General features: G+C 40.4%; 1 protein-coding gene across 9 annotated transcripts in view; it reads right to left on the reverse strand.

Moving 5' to 3' along the window:
* MAST2 (microtubule associated serine/threonine kinase 2) overlaps window positions 1-20,748 on the reverse strand; it is a 202,114-nt gene that overhangs the window by 126,081 nt on the left and 55,285 nt on the right. For all 9 annotated transcript variants that reach the window (XM_044441608.1, XM_044441574.1, XM_044441584.1 and 6 more), the window contains one exon: window positions 13,710-13,741. In XM_044441608.1, coding sequence (XP_044297543.1) covers window positions 13,710-13,741 — 32 coding nt within the window. The remainder of the gene's footprint in view (window positions 1-13,709; window positions 13,742-20,748) is intronic.

Genomic DNA, 20,748 nt, shown 5'->3' on the forward strand with positions numbered 1-20,748 from the left:
GGTAGTACAGCAAAGAGGAAGATCTGTGATACTGAGGCCAGTTCTGCAAGGAAGAGCTTACTCTTGTAAAGCCCCTCCCCCCCCAGCTCCCAGTTGGCACTCATCAGGAGGCTGAGTGCTCCAACAGTGCCTGGGACTGATCCTGCAAGTACTAAACTGAGCTTCTGGTTCTGACCATCAGGTGAAGCCCCAGTGCAACCCAAATCCTAACAAAATACAATAGTCACCTATGTTTAATTGCCTAACTATGTAATACTGTTCTCCCCAGTATGCGTATAATTTTTTTAAAAAATGCTAGCCTTTAAGTGCTTGAGTATTCTTTGAATTTGGAACATATGCGAAGCTAGTATTTCAAATGTTAGACATGCCAATTCTGGCTAAAACTATGTTAGCTATTACACCAAATTGCTTCCATGTGTTCGAGGTACAATAAAATTGTATTCTTTGACCAAAGCTCTCAATTACAGAATTGGTGAATATTATATATAGTGACTAAAAGGACTGTAAAGCATCTTCCACAGTGAAGTATTATTTTTATGATTTTAATATTCCTAGATGAAGTTATAGCATTCATCTAAATCAGACAATATGGTGACTTACCATTCATAGGACACTATCCCCAAGCAAGAAGAAACAGGGCAATTACATTGCTTGATGTGCTAAAGCTCTTTTCCCCAGTAACAGAAAAGTGCTAGCAGTATGAATTTGAAAAGATGTGCTAAAGCCTTAAAACTTATTTTGGATGTGTTAAGCAATATGCTATTTATAATCAGATCTCTTGGGAGTCTAGTGCCAAATGAAAACAATTTCTAATTCTAAGCATTGCTGAGACACTGCACTAATTTATCATGCGTGAAGGTATTACCATATGCAAAGGCCTAATACCTTCTAATATACAGCTCTCTTTCCACAGAAAAACACTCTTTCATTATGCAATTTGATAAATCATGTAGTAATCTGCAATGCAGCTGGCCATTCCAATTTCTGAATCAGCACCTCTTATCTTTTTTTAAAACAGGTAGTTATTTTTAGGTCTGCTCTTCATGAAGGTCTCTCCCCTTGGCTTAGTGGAACACTATTTAGGATGCTATCACTCCAAATGCTCAGATCAGAGGCCAGAAAACTCTCTTATTTAATACTGCATTTTGTGAATAGAAGCCTGTTTGGCTCACAGTGGTGAGGAGGCATGCCTCCCCCATACTGCAAAGTTATATGAAACCTGTACTGCATCTGGGTGTGTATGAGAAGATAGCAGGAGCAGCAAGAACCTTTATTGGCATAACAATACAATACAGATCTACATAAATCCACACAATTCCACAGAGATCCCTCAAACACAGCATTACTAATGGGCACTAGAGCTACTCTTAATGATCTCCCACAGAAAGGCTGCTGTTCTCTCCACTATGTCAGCTGACTCTGTGGACAGAAAAATCGGACCATTTTCCTGGTCTGAACAAGCTCTGATATTGATCAAAATCAAACCTAGATACTTGGCACACAACTCCCCAAAAACTGAGCAGTCCAAAAGCGTGTGTGATATTGTTTCCATGCCTTGTCCACATTGGCAATGCCTCTCAATATATGGCACCCCCTTAAATCTACCTGACATTAGGGCAGATGGCATGGCACTGCATCTTCCCAAAGAATACACCCAATGTGCTTGTGACCCTTTAAGAGTGGCAAAAAAATAACTTGGTGATTCTCCTATTTTGAATGGAATATGTAGACACAAAGGTGAACACATTTTATTCACAAAACTCAACAACTCCTGAAATTCTATATCCAAGATTCTCCTTTTAATTATTTTGAAAGCTTGCTTTTGACTTCAAAAACCTAGTTGATGAGGGTCTATATCCCACAGCTTTAACTGCTTAACGAGTAAGGAAATCTCTATTGGATCTGACACAAGATGGTATGTCAAGCTGTCACAAACTGCTTTATAATATATGCATAGCCAAAACCTTATGAAGTTCAGTCAGGCTACTGTCTCCCGCTGGGATTATCCAGTCTCCAAGTACCATACTGAATAGGAGACACACCTCATCAATCCCAAGATTTTCTGCAGGAACAAGGACTGTAACTGTTCATTGAATGATTCAATGTGTTTAGCCAAACAGGGTCACCATATAATACTTGGGGTATTATTTTTGCCCTGAAAACTTGAAGTGCAGTCAGCACACAGCTACTCCCTCTGTTGAAAAAGAATCTTATAATGGCCAGAGATGAAAGCTGGACCGCATTCTGTAAAGCTTTCCAAGGACAGAACCAGTAGTTATTATAATGAAAACTGATTCCCAGATATCTGAATTTCTTAATCTACTCTATACTGTTCCCCTTAAATTTCCAGCAAATTTTTCCATATTTTGAGAAAGATCGTTACTTTGAATTGCTGTAATTGCAGCCCATTTTATCCAAATATTCTGCACAGCTATTAAACAATTCAAACTTATGCACATTTGAAAGAGAATTACTGAGTCATCTACATAAAGGAGTAGTATGACTTTATGCAATCCAAGTCTAGGAATGTGACCACCTACACCAGTCAGATGGGATGCTAGATCATTTATGAAGAGATTATAACAAGGATACATCCTTGTTTCACTTCCTTCTTAGTCAGAAATGGTTGGATTTGTTCTCCTTTCTATGGCAATCTGAACTGGCAGAATGTGTCCAAATATAATGTTTTTATGAGTAGGTCTTTTACCTATTCCTAGCTTTTGCAGCTTAACTCAAAAGCTATCCCTATTAAATGATCAAAAGCTCCCTTTAAATCAAGAAAGATGGCAAGCAGTCTAGAATTTTCTTTTTCCACCTGTTTATGTATAAGGTGGGATAATATTACACAAATGTCTACTGTGGACTTGCCTTGTCTAAACCCTGCTTACTCTGGGCCAAGTGTCTGACCAGCCTTCAAGTGAGTAGGTTATCCAGGCAGATCCTAGCATAAATGTTTCATTTAACTGTAGTTTTCAAGGAGAAAGGGCATTTGCTGAAAATCTTAATATTTGGGCAAGTTCATATCAAAACATGTAGCCCTTTAATTAGGCAGAACCTACGGCTTTTGGAGCTTTAAACATTAAAAACAATACTCTGAATCACAATCAGAAAGCAAGTGGCAACATTCAAGATAACTGTTATGTCCCAATACCATGCACCAGGTAGCAACCTAGCTACCACTTCTTATATCAAAGGAAACTTCCAGACACTCTTCAGGGGTATACCCAAGTAGAACACCCTGCAATCCTCTGAACTTTACCCACTAGTTTCACTGAAATATGTTGTTTGAAAATAAAATGTGAAAATAGCTCTAAGAAAATTCATACAACCAATCTTCTTTACTGTATTTATTATGCGTCACTAGTTTTATGTTCAAAAACAGATAGCCAGAGCTATACAGCACTGAACCACACATAGAAAAATAGACCATATCAAATGCAGCGTAAAATACTTCACATATGATGTTTGTCCCATTTGAGAAGTGTAGCAGAGGACTTAATGGCCATGACAACCAGAGTACTTATAAGTTAATGCAGAAAAACATTTCAATAGGCTCCAAGTTCAAAAAGAATTATTCAATAAATACTACCAAAATCCACACTGAACACATGCTTAAAACACTGAGAAAGCAAGAAAAATGGAGTTGCCTACGAGTATCAGAAAATGTTTCATAATTTTAATATATTGCCCCTGATATCATGACCAGTGAAAGAATCCAAAAGTAATTTCATGATCTACCCAGCTACCATACCTTTTAAAGAAGTTATCAAAATCCTTATACATATTACCCCAAACATAGCAGAAAATGAGCGTTTCTGTCATTAGAAAAAACAGCAGACCCAGAATGGGGTTTATTTTCACATACAAAATTTACTCACATACAAAATCCAAATTTAAAGACCGGCAAGAAAATGCTTCAGTTTGGAGGACATGGATGGATAGGCTCAGTTTTACTCTCGATCAGTTTATAGGTCCCAATAGTGACTTTCTGTCATTCTCCATTTTGCTTTCTAAATAAGATTTGCCAGTCATGGCTGAATGGCAATATGTGCAACTGAAACATCTGTTAAGATTCTCAATTTACCCCTGCAGATTTTACAGTTTCAGAGCTCCCTTTGTTACTGGAAGTACTGAATGAGAATGAACAGCTATCCCACATTACGGCCCTCACTTCTAAATATCTATTATTCATGAAAAAATATGATACATGGTGTCCTAGGCAAGAACAATGACTATCTATTTTGACTGTTCAATGCTGGCATCTGTGTCAGAAGGGATAACAGCTCTTAAGTTACATTTAATTCAACAAAAACTGATCCACCTAATATACTGATAGCACAAAAGCTTTTCAATAAACAGTTTCTCTAAATCAACCAATTGTTAAAGGTGTAATCCAACTAACACTACTCTTCCTGATATGTTTTGGCAATGCTCAGTGGTTGCTTCTTTTGGGAGGAGATAATAATTCAGATAAATTTATGACTGAAAGTTCTTTAATCTATGGATACGCATGTTGTTCTGAAATAACTACTTGTCTCCTGGAATCTAATGAAAGGTCAGTGTAAATGGATTCTTTGCACCCTTCTGACACCTAAAAAAAACTAAAGGTACAACATTGGAAAGACAAATGGCCACCTGCAATAACACAATGAGTTGAAGATTTGATGAAGCTTTCAATTTTTGAATGGATACTTTAAATATAATGTATGAATGGTAAAATACATGTTACCTGATGTTGAAATCAAGGCATTAATCAGTAATAACTTTACTTGGTGCTATTCTCTCTCTCTCTCTCTCTCTCTCTCTCTCTCTCTCTATATATATATATATATATATATATATATATATATGATGGGGGGAGATTGAGATTCATTCAAATTTCATGTAAAAAAACTATTATTTTATTCCTTTTATTATTAGGTTTTTGATTGTGAAACTCATAATAAAAATTATTATAAAAAAGAAATAATCTAAAGGGATGAGAGGAAGGATAAGCTCACTGAGAACTGAACATTCTAGACACTAGGATAGGTTTACATATAAAATGTTGACAACTTAAAGACTAATCAGAGTTCAACAGTGGGTTATTTAACCAAGCAACCCAAAGTATCTCAATTCACAGGTCATGAAATAACCTAGGACTAAGCCACAAGTTTCACATGTGGAACATAATCATGAGGGTTAATGACTCAGTCAGTGATTTGCTGCCATTATGTGTGAACTGAGTCTGTGATCTACAGTGTGTGATCTGGAAACGAAAAGAAGAAAGCTGAGCAGGTAAGAAGAGAATGGATTAGATTGCTTGAGTCTGTTGTAGCTTACAGTATGCCACAGGAAGGTATGGACAGCTGGAACCGTGAATGGAAGTATTTCTATTATATAAGCACTGCAACAATTCATCGCTTCCTCTATTGAAGGGGGAGATCTGCCATGGCTAGTAGTTCAAAAGGTGGTTTTGTCAGCACTTGTTAAACTGTGAATAGGCTCCAACTGGACATGATGGAATGGATGGGAGGATCCAGACTTTGTGGACCCTTTATGAACTGTCCAGAGAGAGTATGGGAGAAGACGGATGAATTGTTGATAGGCCCCCATACTGACAAGATGGCAGATAAGTATATCTTAATGGATGATGGGTTTAGTTCTTTAACATGGAGGAAAGTTAGAATTGGTGCTAGGATTGTATCAAAGGTGTATTCTTGGGCATAGACTTTGAATGCATTCCATTTTGCAGAATATGAGTACCTTGTATTTAGTTGGAGAGCTGCTTGCAGTACAAGCTGTATTTATTGATCTGTGTTGGTATATTCGGTCAGCAAATAATTCTTAAGGATGTCAGATGGAGCATCTTGTCATATGGATGTTGAACCCTGCCCCAATTCTGAGATATAATGCCCAGCCTGTTTGGTAAGTTATAATGCCCAGTCTGTTCTGCTGTGGTGTTTTAGATAACAGTTAGGTGGAGGGGTTGTACTGTTATGTTTCTATGAATGCACCAGTCCCTTATCTGGATCATGAGTCAGGCCAATGTGGCAGATGTGGTGCCACCCTGTTTGGATAAAACACCATCATGGTGTTGCCCAACACTATTTCTATATGCCTGGCCTTGAGAAGGCACTGAAATGGCATTAAGAGTCTTGAAGAGTACCATGAGTTCAAGGTAGTTGTGTTTTTCCTTTGGTCCTGTTTGGTCCAGAGACCCTGTGCTTTGTGATCACAATGGGTTCCCCATTCTTTGAGTAATGCATCTGTAGCTATGGTAAGAAATGGATCCAACAGCATGAAAAGGAGTCCCTGAGTTATTGCACCAATAGAGGCTGGTGTGAGGAAGCAGCTTCTTGTCAGTGCGTTGGTGACAGATCAATGGAAACCAATGGTCTGGCTTGTTGTACTGGAGCCCACACTTCCTGTTGGTCATGCAGTGGTCGGTAGCCATGGGGCATAGCAACATGGGCTGAACAGGACTTATTTCCAGGAGTACCCTGTGTAGTACCATTCCAGGAATGTGGGAGATATACCTCTCAGTTCCAGGTTTTAGCAGTGTGAGGCATTCCATCAGCCAACAGGTAGACACTGGTAATGGCACCAGAAAGATGGTCTCATAGGGCAGTAGTACTGTCTGAAAAGCCCGCTGCATATCCGTGTCCTGGTGTGGAGTGTTCACCAGATGGGATGGTGATGTGATCCAAGCAGCTGCAGACAGGCAGACAAATCCCATATTTCTCCTTCAGAGAAGGAATGGGCTGCGGTCAGTTTGGATCATTGCTCCGGCTGGACCAATGTCGGACCAGTCTGTATGGATTGTTTGCAGGGCCAGCATCGGAAGAGTAACTGGGGCTGCTAGCAGGAAAGGGGAATGGGCTCACTCCATTGTAACTGGGGAGCGGTGTCTGACCCTTTTCACAAGCTTTTGATTGCCCCTTCTCATAGTCATTACCGGCTCTTCCACCATTTTGTAAGGCCTCTTTTCCTTTTCAGCTCTTTCGCCATCCAGAGTGTTTTTTAGGTTTTCCAGGCACCAATAGCAGAGCTGATAGAGCCCCCTGGCTGCAGATGGGGCAGCATGAAATGTCAGTGAGCATTCTTGCAGGTCCCTCATGATGGTCTGCATCCCCACAAGAGCCCTGGTTCACATCTCATTCTTCAGACAGCCTGCCCTGTCCTTCCTGGCTTGATTAGTAAACGCCTGGCAGTATGAGCAGGTGTTTATTGGTGTTCCTCGCTGAGGCAAATAAGGCACAATGAATATCCAACCAAGGATGGCATTTTCACCTCACACACTTTCTGAAGGCCACCTTGAAAGCCATCAAGCATGCAAGAGAAGAGAAAAGGGTTTTGAAATAAGAAGACAATAGAAGGGTTTGTGGTACAGAGTGGAGAGTGCTGGATCTTCCCTTCAGAAACAGATTGCGTGCTCACTGGTTCCATTGCCAGGACAGGTGGAGGCCTCACAGGAACCAGTGTTGACACAAGTGCAGACAGTGCCAATGGAGAATGGTACCTAGGGCTCTGCTTGTGCTTGGCCTTCTGTACCTCCACCATCCTTCTGGCTGTCTAGGCCAGGTTCCTACCTGGTGCACCCAAGCATGGAAGACATGGATGGAGCAGCTGATGGAGAGTGAGAAAAGAGAAAGGCCCATGAAGTGGATGAACACTGTGGCCAAGTCAACGGCCAAAAGGGCGTGGCTCCAAAGCTCAGCCCAAAGTTGGTCCATACTGTTTTTTCATGCCTACCTGGCAGTGAACACAGATGTCCATGCAATGTGCATCTCCCACACAGAAGAGGCACAAGTGCCCATCCATGGGAGGTAAATGACTTCCACAGCCAACACACTTCCAAAATAGTGCTTTGAGTACTATTAGAAGAATAAAGCAGGAAAGGGAAAATAAAAAGGAAGAATCTGATATGCAGATACAACAATACGGGGATTATTTTTATAACTGTGTGTGTGTGTCTGTGTGTGTGGAGTGTAACAAGTGATAAATGAGGGTTTTTGAACAAAGGAAAAAGATATGGAAAGAGATTGATAGAAAGATCAAGGAAAGCAGATATAAACACTGAGAGATTGCAAGAGAAGACCCTAGGCACCTGCAACCATGGTTGGAGGAGAACTGGGGAAAATGGCAGAAGCACTTCCTAGATATATGGAGGGGGGGGCGCTTCTGCCAAGACAAATCTAGCTTGGAAAAGTCTACCCGACAACAGGTCTCGTGCAGTCATGGAGCTCCCCACCCAGCACATATAAGATGGAGGAGGAGGATGATGTAAGCTGCCTTGAGCCCTTTGTAGGAAAAAGGCAGGATAAACATTGAAAAATAAAATAAATAAATAAATAAATAAATAAGTGTAATACACAGAGATCACAAACAAGAAGGTAAATTAGTGGTACAGAACTCACAAATTTGAGAATTGTGGAATACCATAAAAGAGCTCTGAAAGAGTCATTAGCCTAGAATATAGAAAGCAGCAAAAACAAAGAGCCAAGAAGAAGATAACAGTGTCTTAGAACCCCAAAGACATAAGAGAGTTGGGAAGGTGGATTTAAGAGCTGCAAGAAGTTGAAAGGAATTACTAAAGAAGCTGTAGAGAGCAGGCTCAACTCTTGTATATTACAATCTGCTCAATTAGATTCATCCAATTCTGTGGAGATAGTGGAAGGGAAGAGGGGCAGATGATTTTGCCATTTCAAGGTGATCAACTGAAGAGTCTCAGGCAAAGTTTGAGAACCAGCCCACCTTGGTAAAAGAGGAAGACACTTCAGAAGTGGAAGGGGAACAGACCGGGTCAGTTTCCTTGACCTGGTCAAGAGACAATAGACAAAACAAGCTAACTAATTAAGAAGAATCCATGTTTCCTGCCATCCCAAATGCAAAGTCAGACTCTATTTGGAAAGGGAAAGGAGATAAAGTTTCCATTTGGATTCAACTCTTTACACGAGCAGATGCTTCTCTCACATCTCAAAAAGAACAGTACATTGATTTATACTGTTTTGTAACCTGCTGTGCTTATGAAAAAGTCTATAAATCTAAAGTTTCATCTGAGTCTGCCAGAGCACAAAAGAGAAAGAGATCTGCTCTCAAAAGAAATTCTCTGATGTGACTAGAAAGTGGACAGTTAAAAGTTGCAAGCCTTAGGTTGGTGATTTGGGTCCCCTTGTGAGTTTAAAATCCAACTGCTGAAACGCATGGGAAAAACAGCATGCAGCCTACAAGCAGAGTAGACTCAGAGTGTGATTCTGTGGATCAAACTCCAAAAGCAGTCTCTGTATTTGTATGCAAAGTAGTATCTCTCCCATGCACCCACCACACAGGTAGAGTTCATATGTAACAAAGTCACGGCAGGAGCAGCTTGTTGATGTGTGTGGATTCAGTAAGTATAGTGAAGTGTGGCATGTTTGTTTATCTTGAATCCCCATGGAGAATCAATTCTGTTCAAGGTTTCCACATTTAAGCACTGCTTGCTGTGAAGTGTGAATTCACTCACAATGTTTTTCCATAGTTTACCCATTTCTGCCAGTAAGTTTGGTGCAAGAGCAACCATGGCAGCAGCAGACACTCCAACCTCCATTATCCACTGTCTTGTTCTGCCCACAATTAGTGAGGTAGCTGTGGCCACATCCTGATTGGCTCCCTTGCATGGCTTTTACCTTCTGCCCCACTTTGCATGACAGGAGCATGCTGGCTGTGAATTAGGGTGGTCACCCTGAGAAGCTCTGGTCTCCTGCTTTCTCTCCTGTCCTCCCACTGCTCCTATCTTGCCCCTGGTACTCCTAAGGACTCTCAAGAAGCCTCACTGTCCCACTGCTGCCATAGCTTGGTGTTGGGCGACCGAGACAGATTGGGGATTCTGTTGGTGTACCGTGCACCCTTCTGCCCAACAGACTCCCTACCTGAGCTGACGGAGATCGTCTCGGACCTGGTGTTGAAGACTCCCAGGATGTTGGACTTCAACTTCCATGCCAAGACGGTTCTAACCGGGGCGGCTTAGGACTGCATGGCCTCCATGACGGCCATGGGGCTGTCTCATCACATCGTAGGCCCGACCCATGAACGTGGACACACTCTGGACCTGGTTTTCTCGACGGGGCAGGAAGAGGGTGATCTGAGGGTGAGGAATTTAAGTTTGATGCCCTTGTCATGGTCAGATCACTTCCTCATAAGGTTTGAGCTCAAGAGCGGCCTTTCCCTCTGCAAGGGTGCGGACCCGATTGTACTGGTCCGCCCCCGGAGCCGGATGGATCCTGATGGATTCCTGGAAGCTCTGGGGGATTTTCCGGTTGACAAGGCTGGTGAACCTGTTGATGCCCTGGTTGAACTGTGGAATGAGAAGATGACCAGGGCTATAGACACAATCGCTCCCAAGCATCCTCTCCCACCTGGCAGAGCCCGTTCATCTCCTTGGTATACGCCTGAATTACGGGCGATGAAGCAGGTTGGGAGACGTCTAGAGCGTAGGTGGAGGAGATCACGGGGTGATTCTGATCGAACACACTTGAGAGCCCATTATCGGGCCTAAGCTGTGGCAGTAAGGATGGCGAAGAAGAAATTCTTCTCCGTTTCCATTGCCTCCTCACAATGCCATCCGGCGGAGCTCTTTCGGGTGGTGCAGGGGCTGTTACCTCCGGGCCCGAAGAGAGATCTGGTGCCACCCTCAAAGGCCTGCTGTGACGACTTTGCCAAGCATTTTAGGGAGAAAATCACTCAGATTCACCACGAGCTTGACTCTGCTATTGAATCAGATTTCACTGGGGAGTTGCCATCGACGCCATCGAGTCCACAATTAATGGATGAATTTCAGTTGTTGCAGCCTGATGATGTGGACAAGGTGCTTGGACAAGTACGTCCTACCACTTTCTTACTAGACCCATGCCCATTTTGGCTACTTAAGAAAGCCAAGGACGGGATTGGGACCTGGATCCTGGAGGTGGTCAACGCCTCTTTAAGAGACGGCCGGGTACATGCCCCTTTAAAGGAGGCGGTAGTCCAGCCAGTCCTAAAGAAGGCATCCCTGGATCCAGAGGTGGCCGCCAATTATAGACCGGTGGCCAACATCCCGTTCCTGGGCAAGGTACTAGAGCAGGTGGTAGCGGGACAACTCCAAGCACTCTTGGATGAAACTGATTATCTAGACCCATTTCAATCCGGCTTCAGACCCAGGTATGGCACTGAATCTGCCTTGGTCGCCCTGTACGATGACCTGTGCAGGGAGAGAGACAGGGGGAGTGCATCCCTGTTAGTTCTCCTGGACCTCTCAGCGGCTTTCAATACCATCGACCATGGAATCCTTCTGAATAGGCTGGAGGGATTGGGAGTTGGAGGCACCGCATGGCAGTGGTTCCGCTCCTACCTCAATGGCCGATTTCAGAAGGTGGTGCTGGGGGACTATGGCTCTGCGCCATGGCAGCTATGCCATGGAGTTCCGCAGAGGTCCATTTTGTCCCCTTTGCTCTTTAACATCTACATGAAACTACTGGGAGAGGTCATCAGGAGGTGTGGGCTGCAGAATCATCAGTACGTTGATGATACCCAGCTCTACCTCTCGTTTTCTACCAATCAAAGGCTTGGGACCTGGATACTTAAAGGAATGCTTACTCCCATATATGCCCTCCTGCCCCTTGAGGTCAGCAGCAGGTGCCCTTCTCCGGGAACCATCTGTGAATGACATCAGGAGGGTGAGTACCCGGAGGAGGGCTTTCTCGGCGGTGGCACCCCATTTATGGAATGCGCTCCCCAGGAAGGTCCGCCTGGCGCCATCGTTATTTGCTTTTCGGCGCCAGGCTAAGACCTTTTTATTTAAAACGTATTTTAATTGTTAGTTTATTTATTTAACTAGGTCTTTTTTTTTTTTAGCCGAGAATGCAGTGAGGTTTTATTGAGGTTTTATGGTACTGGGGGGTTTACTGTATTGGGGATTTTAATGTATGGTTGACTTTTTTGATGTTGTGAGCCGCCCCGAGGCTTATTGCAATGGGGCGGCATAGAAATGTTTTAAATAAATAAATAAAAATAAATAGCTGTGTGACATATTCCTTCTGGCCAGCCAGAAATATTTCTGAAGATGTTCACATGTGATCCTGCAGGAAACTCTTCCCATAGGATGTGCTCCCACCATCCCTGGCACAGGTACCCATGCAGCTGTCCTCCATGTACCTGGGAGCAGGGGAAGGTGGCCCTTGGCAACATGTGCAAGCTCTGTGCATGGCTGCATGCCAAGCAGACACATGTGCAGTAAGGGTGAGCATAGATGTGGTTATGTGGATAGGTGTGTTTACACATTGGTTCAGAACAGAGCAACAGAATGGGATTTTCCTGCAGTGTTCCTCTAGAGCATCAGTGCTACTCTAGGAGGTAGGCAGTTACTTTGCTGAGCAGCAAAAAAGTAAGACCAAAATAAGCAGCTGACTAAGAATACATCAAGGGGCCAATAAGGGAGGGGGGAAGAGGCAGACAGGAGTGGTGCATGCTGGGATAGATTCCCAGCTGTGGGGGCTGATGGGATACATACCACCATTTGTAAGAAAGACAGAGGTACATGGAAACTATTCATGAGCAGCTAACATGCAAATGTGTGAACCCAGGACAAAACATAAGATAGGTAACTGCACAGTAACAATTCACATCATGTGCAAACTCAGCCATAGTATGTGACTACAAACATATCTTTACCTTTAATGATAATTTACCAGGTCAGTCTGAAAAGGACTAAAAGATCAGTTTGAAAAGAAATCAATGTTCTCAAGGCTGACAGAAGAGCTGCTAAAGGGGATAAAGAAGGCACAGAATCCTCTAAACTGGTAGAGGAAAATTAAGAAAGAAAACAGAAAAGAGAGTCAAAATAGTACCAAGTAAACAGGACAACAGACTGAAGATGCTATGGCAGAAGGTGAAAAGGCCATGACATTGCAGGGGAAAGCATTAAGTCATACCAGCCACAGATGCATCACAGATAGTACCTTTAACAAAAAGTTTCTTTTTTTAAAAAAAGTGAAATGAATATTCAGTACAGAAGTCTTAATTACAATATGTTCACTCTCATTTCAGTATTAGGCATAAGATTCACTTACATATTATGTACTCTAACTAGAAACAGTATCTGCCATTGATCTCTATACTGGCCATTAATCCTTAGAGCATGAATGCATGAATACTTCTAAAATTAAACACAGTAAGGCTCATAAACATGAATAATAACTTTAATTTTTAATAATACAATTTAACAGTCTCCATTGTATCCTATTCCATTACTTCCACCTGACTTAATTCTACAATATCATACATGGTTATGGATCATGTAATAAATCATGTTTTTTACAATATAGAGACCAAATATTTGTGCTAGGCTTCTCCCTGCCATCACTTCCTATACTACATGTCAAAGATCCAAAAACATTATCAATTTTTATAGACCAGGGCATTATCCAATACTGCTACTGCAACAAGAAGCCAATCAGCCCTGCATCAATCAGAATTGATTTAAATACTCATTTCTAGATCAGAGCAGCTCAGCGAAACTTGTAGGTGTTCAACTATCCTTGTCCAAGCCAGAGATTAGTATTTCTGCTTGTTTCAAGATTACTGTCAGAAGTATTATTTCCTGTTGCACAAGCAGTGGGTCACATAAGCATATAAAAACCAGCAGGAACATAGCAGCAGTATTGGATACTGCCCCTAAGTTGATATTAAGACAAGAATAAAAAAGGTATACTCACAAACTTCCTCTTCTAGGGAGACTAAGTTCCTTCTGGGGGAAAATACAAACAGCGAATCAGATAAGTTTATCAGGACAGATGTTTAGCAAGATCTCATCTGAATTCAACATCATTAAAATATTAGACTGGCAAATACTGTTTCTGACTAGGTAACTATACAATGTACAGTCTGGATCATTGCACCTCAGATTATAAAACTGGGAAAAGTGAAAGTTACAAAGTTGTTGAAGCAACTCCCCTGTACAGCCCATATGTGCAATTTACAGAGACCACAATGAAGACAAAAGGTTACCATGCTTGAGGCTCTTTAGCACAGCACATGCAAAAAGACAAGTACAAAAAGGGGAGACAGAGAGGCATGACAAAGGTACGCAGAAGTGTGGAAAAAGTAGACTGATGGAGATTTATCTCCCTTCCTCACAGTATTAGAACCAAGGATCATTCTACCACAAGATGTAGTCATGTCCACCAACCTTTACAGCTTTAAAGGGAGATTAGACAAATTCAGGGAAGATAAAGCTGTTAATGTTACTAATCAGTATAACTACAGATTATCTCCAGCAGCAGAGACAGTATGCCTCTGAATACTAATGCTAGGAATGTGAATAGGACATGAACAGTGAGGTTCATGCCCTGTTTATGAACTTCCCACAGACTCTTACTGGCCCCTGTATAAACAGAATTGTTGTAAATGTGATATTGCACCACTAGATGGTATCATTATCCTATTAGACAATCTTTTAACACAGATTAATACAAAAAGATTAACAAAATGTTTTGAAACCAGTTCTATTACATTTTAAAAGTTGACTATGGGATAAACATTCACAGTTATAGTAGGTCTGACATCTCACCATTTTAATTAGAAGGATGCTTACTGAATTGCTCATCTATCTATTTTAGCCTCAATACCAGATTATAACACTTTCATTTGGTAAGCCTTTGACAAACCCATTCACCAAGTCCCTCAGGACAAAAAAGACTTTTGTGTAAGATTCTTGGGAAGCTACAAATAGTCAAGGAGAAAGATCTCAATACAACACTCATATTATTAAAATTGAGGACGGTATCTGGGGCTGACCATCTACAAACAACAAGCTGCACCACTTATGCAACAGAAATTTAGCACTTCCAGGGACAAGCTATAAAAAGCAGAAACACTCATTTTTGGAACAGTGCAGGTTGGCGGATCTTGCGTAAGGGGACTCCACCAATCTACCCCATTCAGAATTCAGTAACTCTGATCATTTAGGCATTCCCTTGAAAGCACCAACACTCTGATGAATAGGCAGAATTTGCTGCTTCTAGAATGGAAGCAACAGTGGGTCCTGCTTGCAGATGGCTGCTGCTGGACAGCACTCAATGGGCTGACATTTAGGAACAAGTCTATGCTCTTTAATTCAAGCATCCACAAAGTTTTCTTCCCATTCCCTTCCTGGGAAAATTGTAGGTCTGATTGTGCGGGGAGGCTTGTTTGAGTTGTCACACGTTTTCAATTTCTTTCCTATGGTTCTGAGTTCATTTCCCTCTTCTTCCATGAGCAAAGCCGCTTCATCCAGGCAGTCTCTTTTCTCTTGCACTCCCAGTACTATTTACTGCAACTCTCCAGCAGCAGCTAAAGAACCTTGAATCCCCAGCTTCCGAGACACACCCTGAAAATATGTTTGTTTCAAATGCCTCCTGCTAGTCAACAAGCTTCAGTGCCACCCATTTCAAAGGCAGAAAAATGTAAACGCACGCACACATGGGGGGGATTGATTAGCTGGCTCATCAGAAGAGGACAATTTTTATTTTTTTTGTGATTTCCTTAATCCACAGCCCTAGTTGCACCTAGCTTCTTTCTCATATTTTCTCTCTCAACACAAAAAAGTGCTTAGAGGAAAGAAGCCCCCTTTGCTTTGTCCTCTGGGGATTAATAACCGCAAGAGTAGCAGGAAGCTTGCCTTATATTAGGACAGGTCAGTTTATTTAATTCTGCATTGTCTGTACTGTCTGGCAGTCTTTCTTCAAGGCTTCAGACAGGAGTCTTTCTCAGCCCTACTTGGAGATGCAAGGACTTGGAACCTTTTGTAAACAAAGCAGGTGTGTTACCATAGTACCACAGCCATTTAACCTACTTTCCATATTCTGTTTGGAAGTTTTGAACAGTGTGAAGGTGACAAGAAGATTCCTGGTGAAATTTGTGGAAATGAAAAGCTGCTTGGGTTGGGACACACTCCTCATCTTTAAAATCAAGGAGCCTTCTATCACATTTTTAAAGTTCATCGAAAAGGAAAGCAGGTTTTCCTTGAGTTCACACCCACATCCAATTAAGAGGATTAAACCAAAGTTATTTGTTTTTGGCTGGAAAGCCAGCTCTATTCAAACACAGTTTTGCTCAGGGCTTGTTCGATTTGAATTGCTAGAATTGTTACTGCTTTGAAAGGCCTTCTGGTATTGAGCCTTTAAATGTAACAACAACCTGCTTCCAAAAATAATGGATTCTATGAATATTTCCTAGCACAATTGCATGCAAAACCTTTCCAGAACACCAAACTTTTCAGAAAATAGGGAAGCAGACAAACAGAATCTTTCTTTTTGTGTCCTCAAAATGCATTATGACTAAGAACAACTGAATTAATTCATCTCCTCCTTTCAAATGTCACTAAAAAAAAGTTTGACAGTACTTCACACCACTATACATTCAAAATAAGCAGCATGGAAATTATTACATCAGGCAAAGTAGTGAATCATGTTTAGTGACATTTGGAAGTTATATATATTATTAGTGTCCCAGCTTATTCATGGCACTCTGAATTGACTGTATGCAAAACATAAATTATTGAATTTTTTGCAAACATGCAAAGAAGTTTCTCTCTCTTCATATACAAATCAGAAAGTAATAAATTATCATCACCACCATCACATTGCATATATATATATATATATATATATATATATATATATATATATATATCCATCTTTTTTCCTCTTGTGAGGAACCCAAGGCAACTTAGATAACTCCATCTTATCCTCATAGCAGCAATCCTGTGAGGTAGGTTGGGCTGAGAGTCTGTGACTGAACCAAAGTCAACCAGTAAGCCTCATGGCTAAGTGGGCACTAGAACCCAGATCTTCAAGGTCCTCAATCCAACACTCTAGCTACCATACCACACTGGTTCTCATATACGTATTGCCAAATATACTGTCAAGTTATGACCACTTCATTTCACAGAGTATTTAACGGTGGCACTATTGAAAGGAGAGTTCAATAAATCTTGTATTAAATGTAACAATTATGTTTAATGCTTTGTCTCACATAACATCCTGCATACAAATTAGAGGGAAACACCGAAGTATAGCATAGTCAAATGCAATGTCCATTTCTAAGGGCACTTTGACAGCCAATGCACAAATGTATTACACTCATTACTTCAGCCTAGTTGTCTCTTTCAAGATTGCAACAAGCTTATACATATATCTATTGGCACTTTTTTTTTAACTATAAAGATAGGCTGCCATCTTCCCATCTCTCAATGAATTCATTCATTCATTCATTCTATATTCTATTCCACAGGTTCTCTGGGCAGCTTACATCATGATAAAATTCATATATATACAACATAATAAACAATACATTATACAACACAATTAATGCTACAATTACAATGCAACCAAAAACAATGAAAATCCATAAACTACCAAAATTAATTAAAATAAGAATAACAAAACAGATATATAAAATTAATATTATACAAGGGATCCAAGAAAAAAACATAAAGCAATTAAAATTTAATTAATATCTACTTTACTATAAGTGCTATAATCTAGCACTTACAGTAAAATCATGAAGACAGCAACATTTAATACTATAAAATCTTTAAAAATCACTAAAAATCAGTAATTCACCTATTAAAATAACAATGGAACAAGAACAGCTTATGTTGGCATCTAAATCAGAAGAGCAGGTGCCAACCAGTCCTCCAGCAGAACTGAATTCAAGAGCTGAAGTGCTATACTTGGAAAAGCCCTCTCCCTTGCAATCTCCCTCCTTACTTTGTTACTGGGAGGAACACATAGGAGGGCTTCAGACAAAGACTGCAGTGAATGGGCTGGTGCAAATGGAGAAAGGAACACCCTCTAATGTGTTTTATTTTGTTAATATGTTTTATGTATTGTAAGCCGCCTAGGAGGGCCTTGGCAGTCATAGGTGGCCAATAAATAAGTGAATGAATGAATGATCTGGTCCCAAACCAGGTAAAAGCCCATGCTGAATTTTCTTTAATATGTTCCTTGGTAGGATTAATCTTTAGTAACACAACTGACTTTTCAACAAAGCAAGCAGGAAGCAACTAATTTATTAATTTTGTAGACCATCCCATTACCAAAGTCTCAGGACAGTTTAACAATACAAAATGTAATTTTTTTAAAAAACACAGCATCCTAAAATTTAACCAATAAAAAACCCCGATTAAAACATGCAGGTATTAAAATATTGGAAAAATAAAAAGGGTTTGGCCTGGTGCCGAAAAGAATAAAGTGATGGCACCAGGCAAACCTCTCTGGGGAGCGAATTCCACAATTGGGATGCCACTGCAGAGAAGGCCCTTCTCCGGGTAGTTACCCACCTAATCTCCTTCAGGGAGGGTACCCAGAGAAGGGTTTCTGCCCCAGATCTTAAAGTGCAGGCAGGCACTTATGGAAGGAGACCTACCTTCAGGTAACCAGGCCCTAAGCCATACAATAAATTATTATTCCCATTTCACAGATAAGGAAACAAGAGAGATATAGTGCTATATACAAGGGTTCATAATGACTTCACTGTGGCAAAATTACCCAAATTCAGGCTGAGTTCTCAAGTAGACTAGGCAATGAGCTCTTTACCATACTTCTTGAAATAAGGATTTTTTTTCTATTCTCAAGCTAATTAGTCTTGTCTTCACATCAAAATATCATAGCTAATAAATATACTTTTAAAGGAAAATCCTAACAAAATTACTTAACCAAATAAAAACACCTTGGCTTTTTAAGTATCTGAAGTAAAAGTGGTGGTACATAGTATAAGGGACATGGGGGCTGCAAGAGGCAGTCCAACATAGTCTCCCATTTTAATATATACCTTATTTGCATGTAATACCAGTTATATGAAGCAGTGCCTCATTTCTGGGATTTTAGTCATACTGTCAAGACCCAGCACCTGATTTCTTGTGTGTATGCAAAGTCATACCAGCGGAGATTGTCTCCAAGCAGCCAGCCCCAATTCCCTTCCACAAGCAGCAACCAATGCTTTACAGCACAGAGATTTAGTATTTCTGAGGGCAACATGAAGCAAGAAAAAAATGCTCAGTTCCACAACAGTAAGGATCGTCAGGATATATATAAGGTGGGTGCCCCTTGTGCAAAATTGTTTTGGAGCTGGCCATTCATGAAACAGAAGCAGCGTTGGCCCCCATTCACAGACACTGCTCCAGAATTTTCTCCCCAACAACAAAGTAAAGTTATTCCAGGAAGCAGATGCAAAGAGGAAGCATCAAATAGAAGAGATTAAACAAGCTCTGAGTTGCTATGTGCAGTCAGGGCTAGTTTGATACAGCCAATCAACATTACTAAAATCTCTCACTTCACCAAATTCTACTTGAAATAATGAAAGCTTCTCAGAGCGTCAGCAAGATTTTTGATGTACCATATATTAACTTCCTCAAGATTAATTAAGATTAATAATAAATATTCTTGTTTAAAGGTTTTTTAAGGAAAATGGTAATTATTTAAATATTATTCATTTATTATTAAAGAGTACAGATGGTTGAAATTATAATTACTTGAATAACCCTGATCTTCTTGACTACTTGCTGGTCTGGTTTCAAATACTGAACCACATAGTATGGGATAGGGACAGAAAAACTATGGTCCACTGGCTAATTTTGGGGAAATCACCTGGTTGGTTACTGGGATTCTTGCAAATAATGCCAAATGGATCAACTTTAACATGATCCAGAAAAGCATTCTTATATCTTTATGTAAGAGTGTAACACAAATTATTTCAGAGGTCCTAAATGTTACACTATTATTCTGTAAACTTAACACTCATCAGAGTGAACCATGGGGAAAAAATTTAGGAAAATTTAACCAGTGCAGAATGCCACCACCTGAATGTTGTGGGGAAGATGTGATCAGATCATATAACACCTATACTATCTGGTTAATAGTGTATTTCTGATCTGATTTTAAAGCGCTGGTTTAACCTTTAAAATGTTTAAGGCCAAATTACTAGGGGGACTGTTTTCAACTATACAGACTTAATGCAGTTAATGAAATCAATAGAGATCCTTCTCACCCGTCCACCATTGAGGGCACTTAGGTGGGACAAGTACAAAAGAGAGAGCCTTTTCCACATACCTAGAGTTTATTAGGCTCAAGCACTGCAGATTTTAGGAATGTCCTAAAAAAAAAAAAATCACACTGGTCTTCTCCTAATTAGCTGTATGTCTCTTTGTCATTTCTTGTGAAATAATCTATTTTATTATAATAATCCAGTAAAGCTCTTGCCATGAAAGGTAGAAATAGTTTTAACTCTAAGACACAATAAATATTAGTTTAAAATATATTTTGTTTAATTAGAATTACTTTTAGGCTGGCTTTAAGAGTAAAACATATCAAATAAAAGCAAAGCTAGCTCTTATATTTAAAAATCCTTGCTAAATATTTTGACAATTCAGTTAATCTCTTCTACAGAAATCAATGGGGCTTCAAATGGCTTTGGGTATATTGTGCTCTTACATTTATGACTTAAGTGAGTTCAGAGAATTCAACAGCACTGCAAGGATATTAATCTGTTATATTACTGTGAGAACATACCTTAATTAGAAAACATGGTATTAATATAAGCAGCTTACCATTATCACTTTGATTCTGCATCATCAAAGACAGCAATTGTGTCTTAACTTTGCATTTGTCCTTGAACAGTTAAGCTGAACAAGATATTGGGAGCATGAACAGCTACAGAATAATTTGGATCTGAAAAAATATCATTGTCAACTTCAGGAAGAACCTGGATTCTGCC

This window comes from Varanus komodoensis, unplaced genomic scaffold (assembly GCF_004798865.1).
Source record: "Varanus komodoensis strain SLA01 unplaced genomic scaffold, ASM479886v1 scaffold1, whole genome shotgun sequence".
Taxonomy (NCBI): domain Eukaryota; kingdom Metazoa; phylum Chordata; class Lepidosauria; order Squamata; family Varanidae; genus Varanus; species Varanus komodoensis.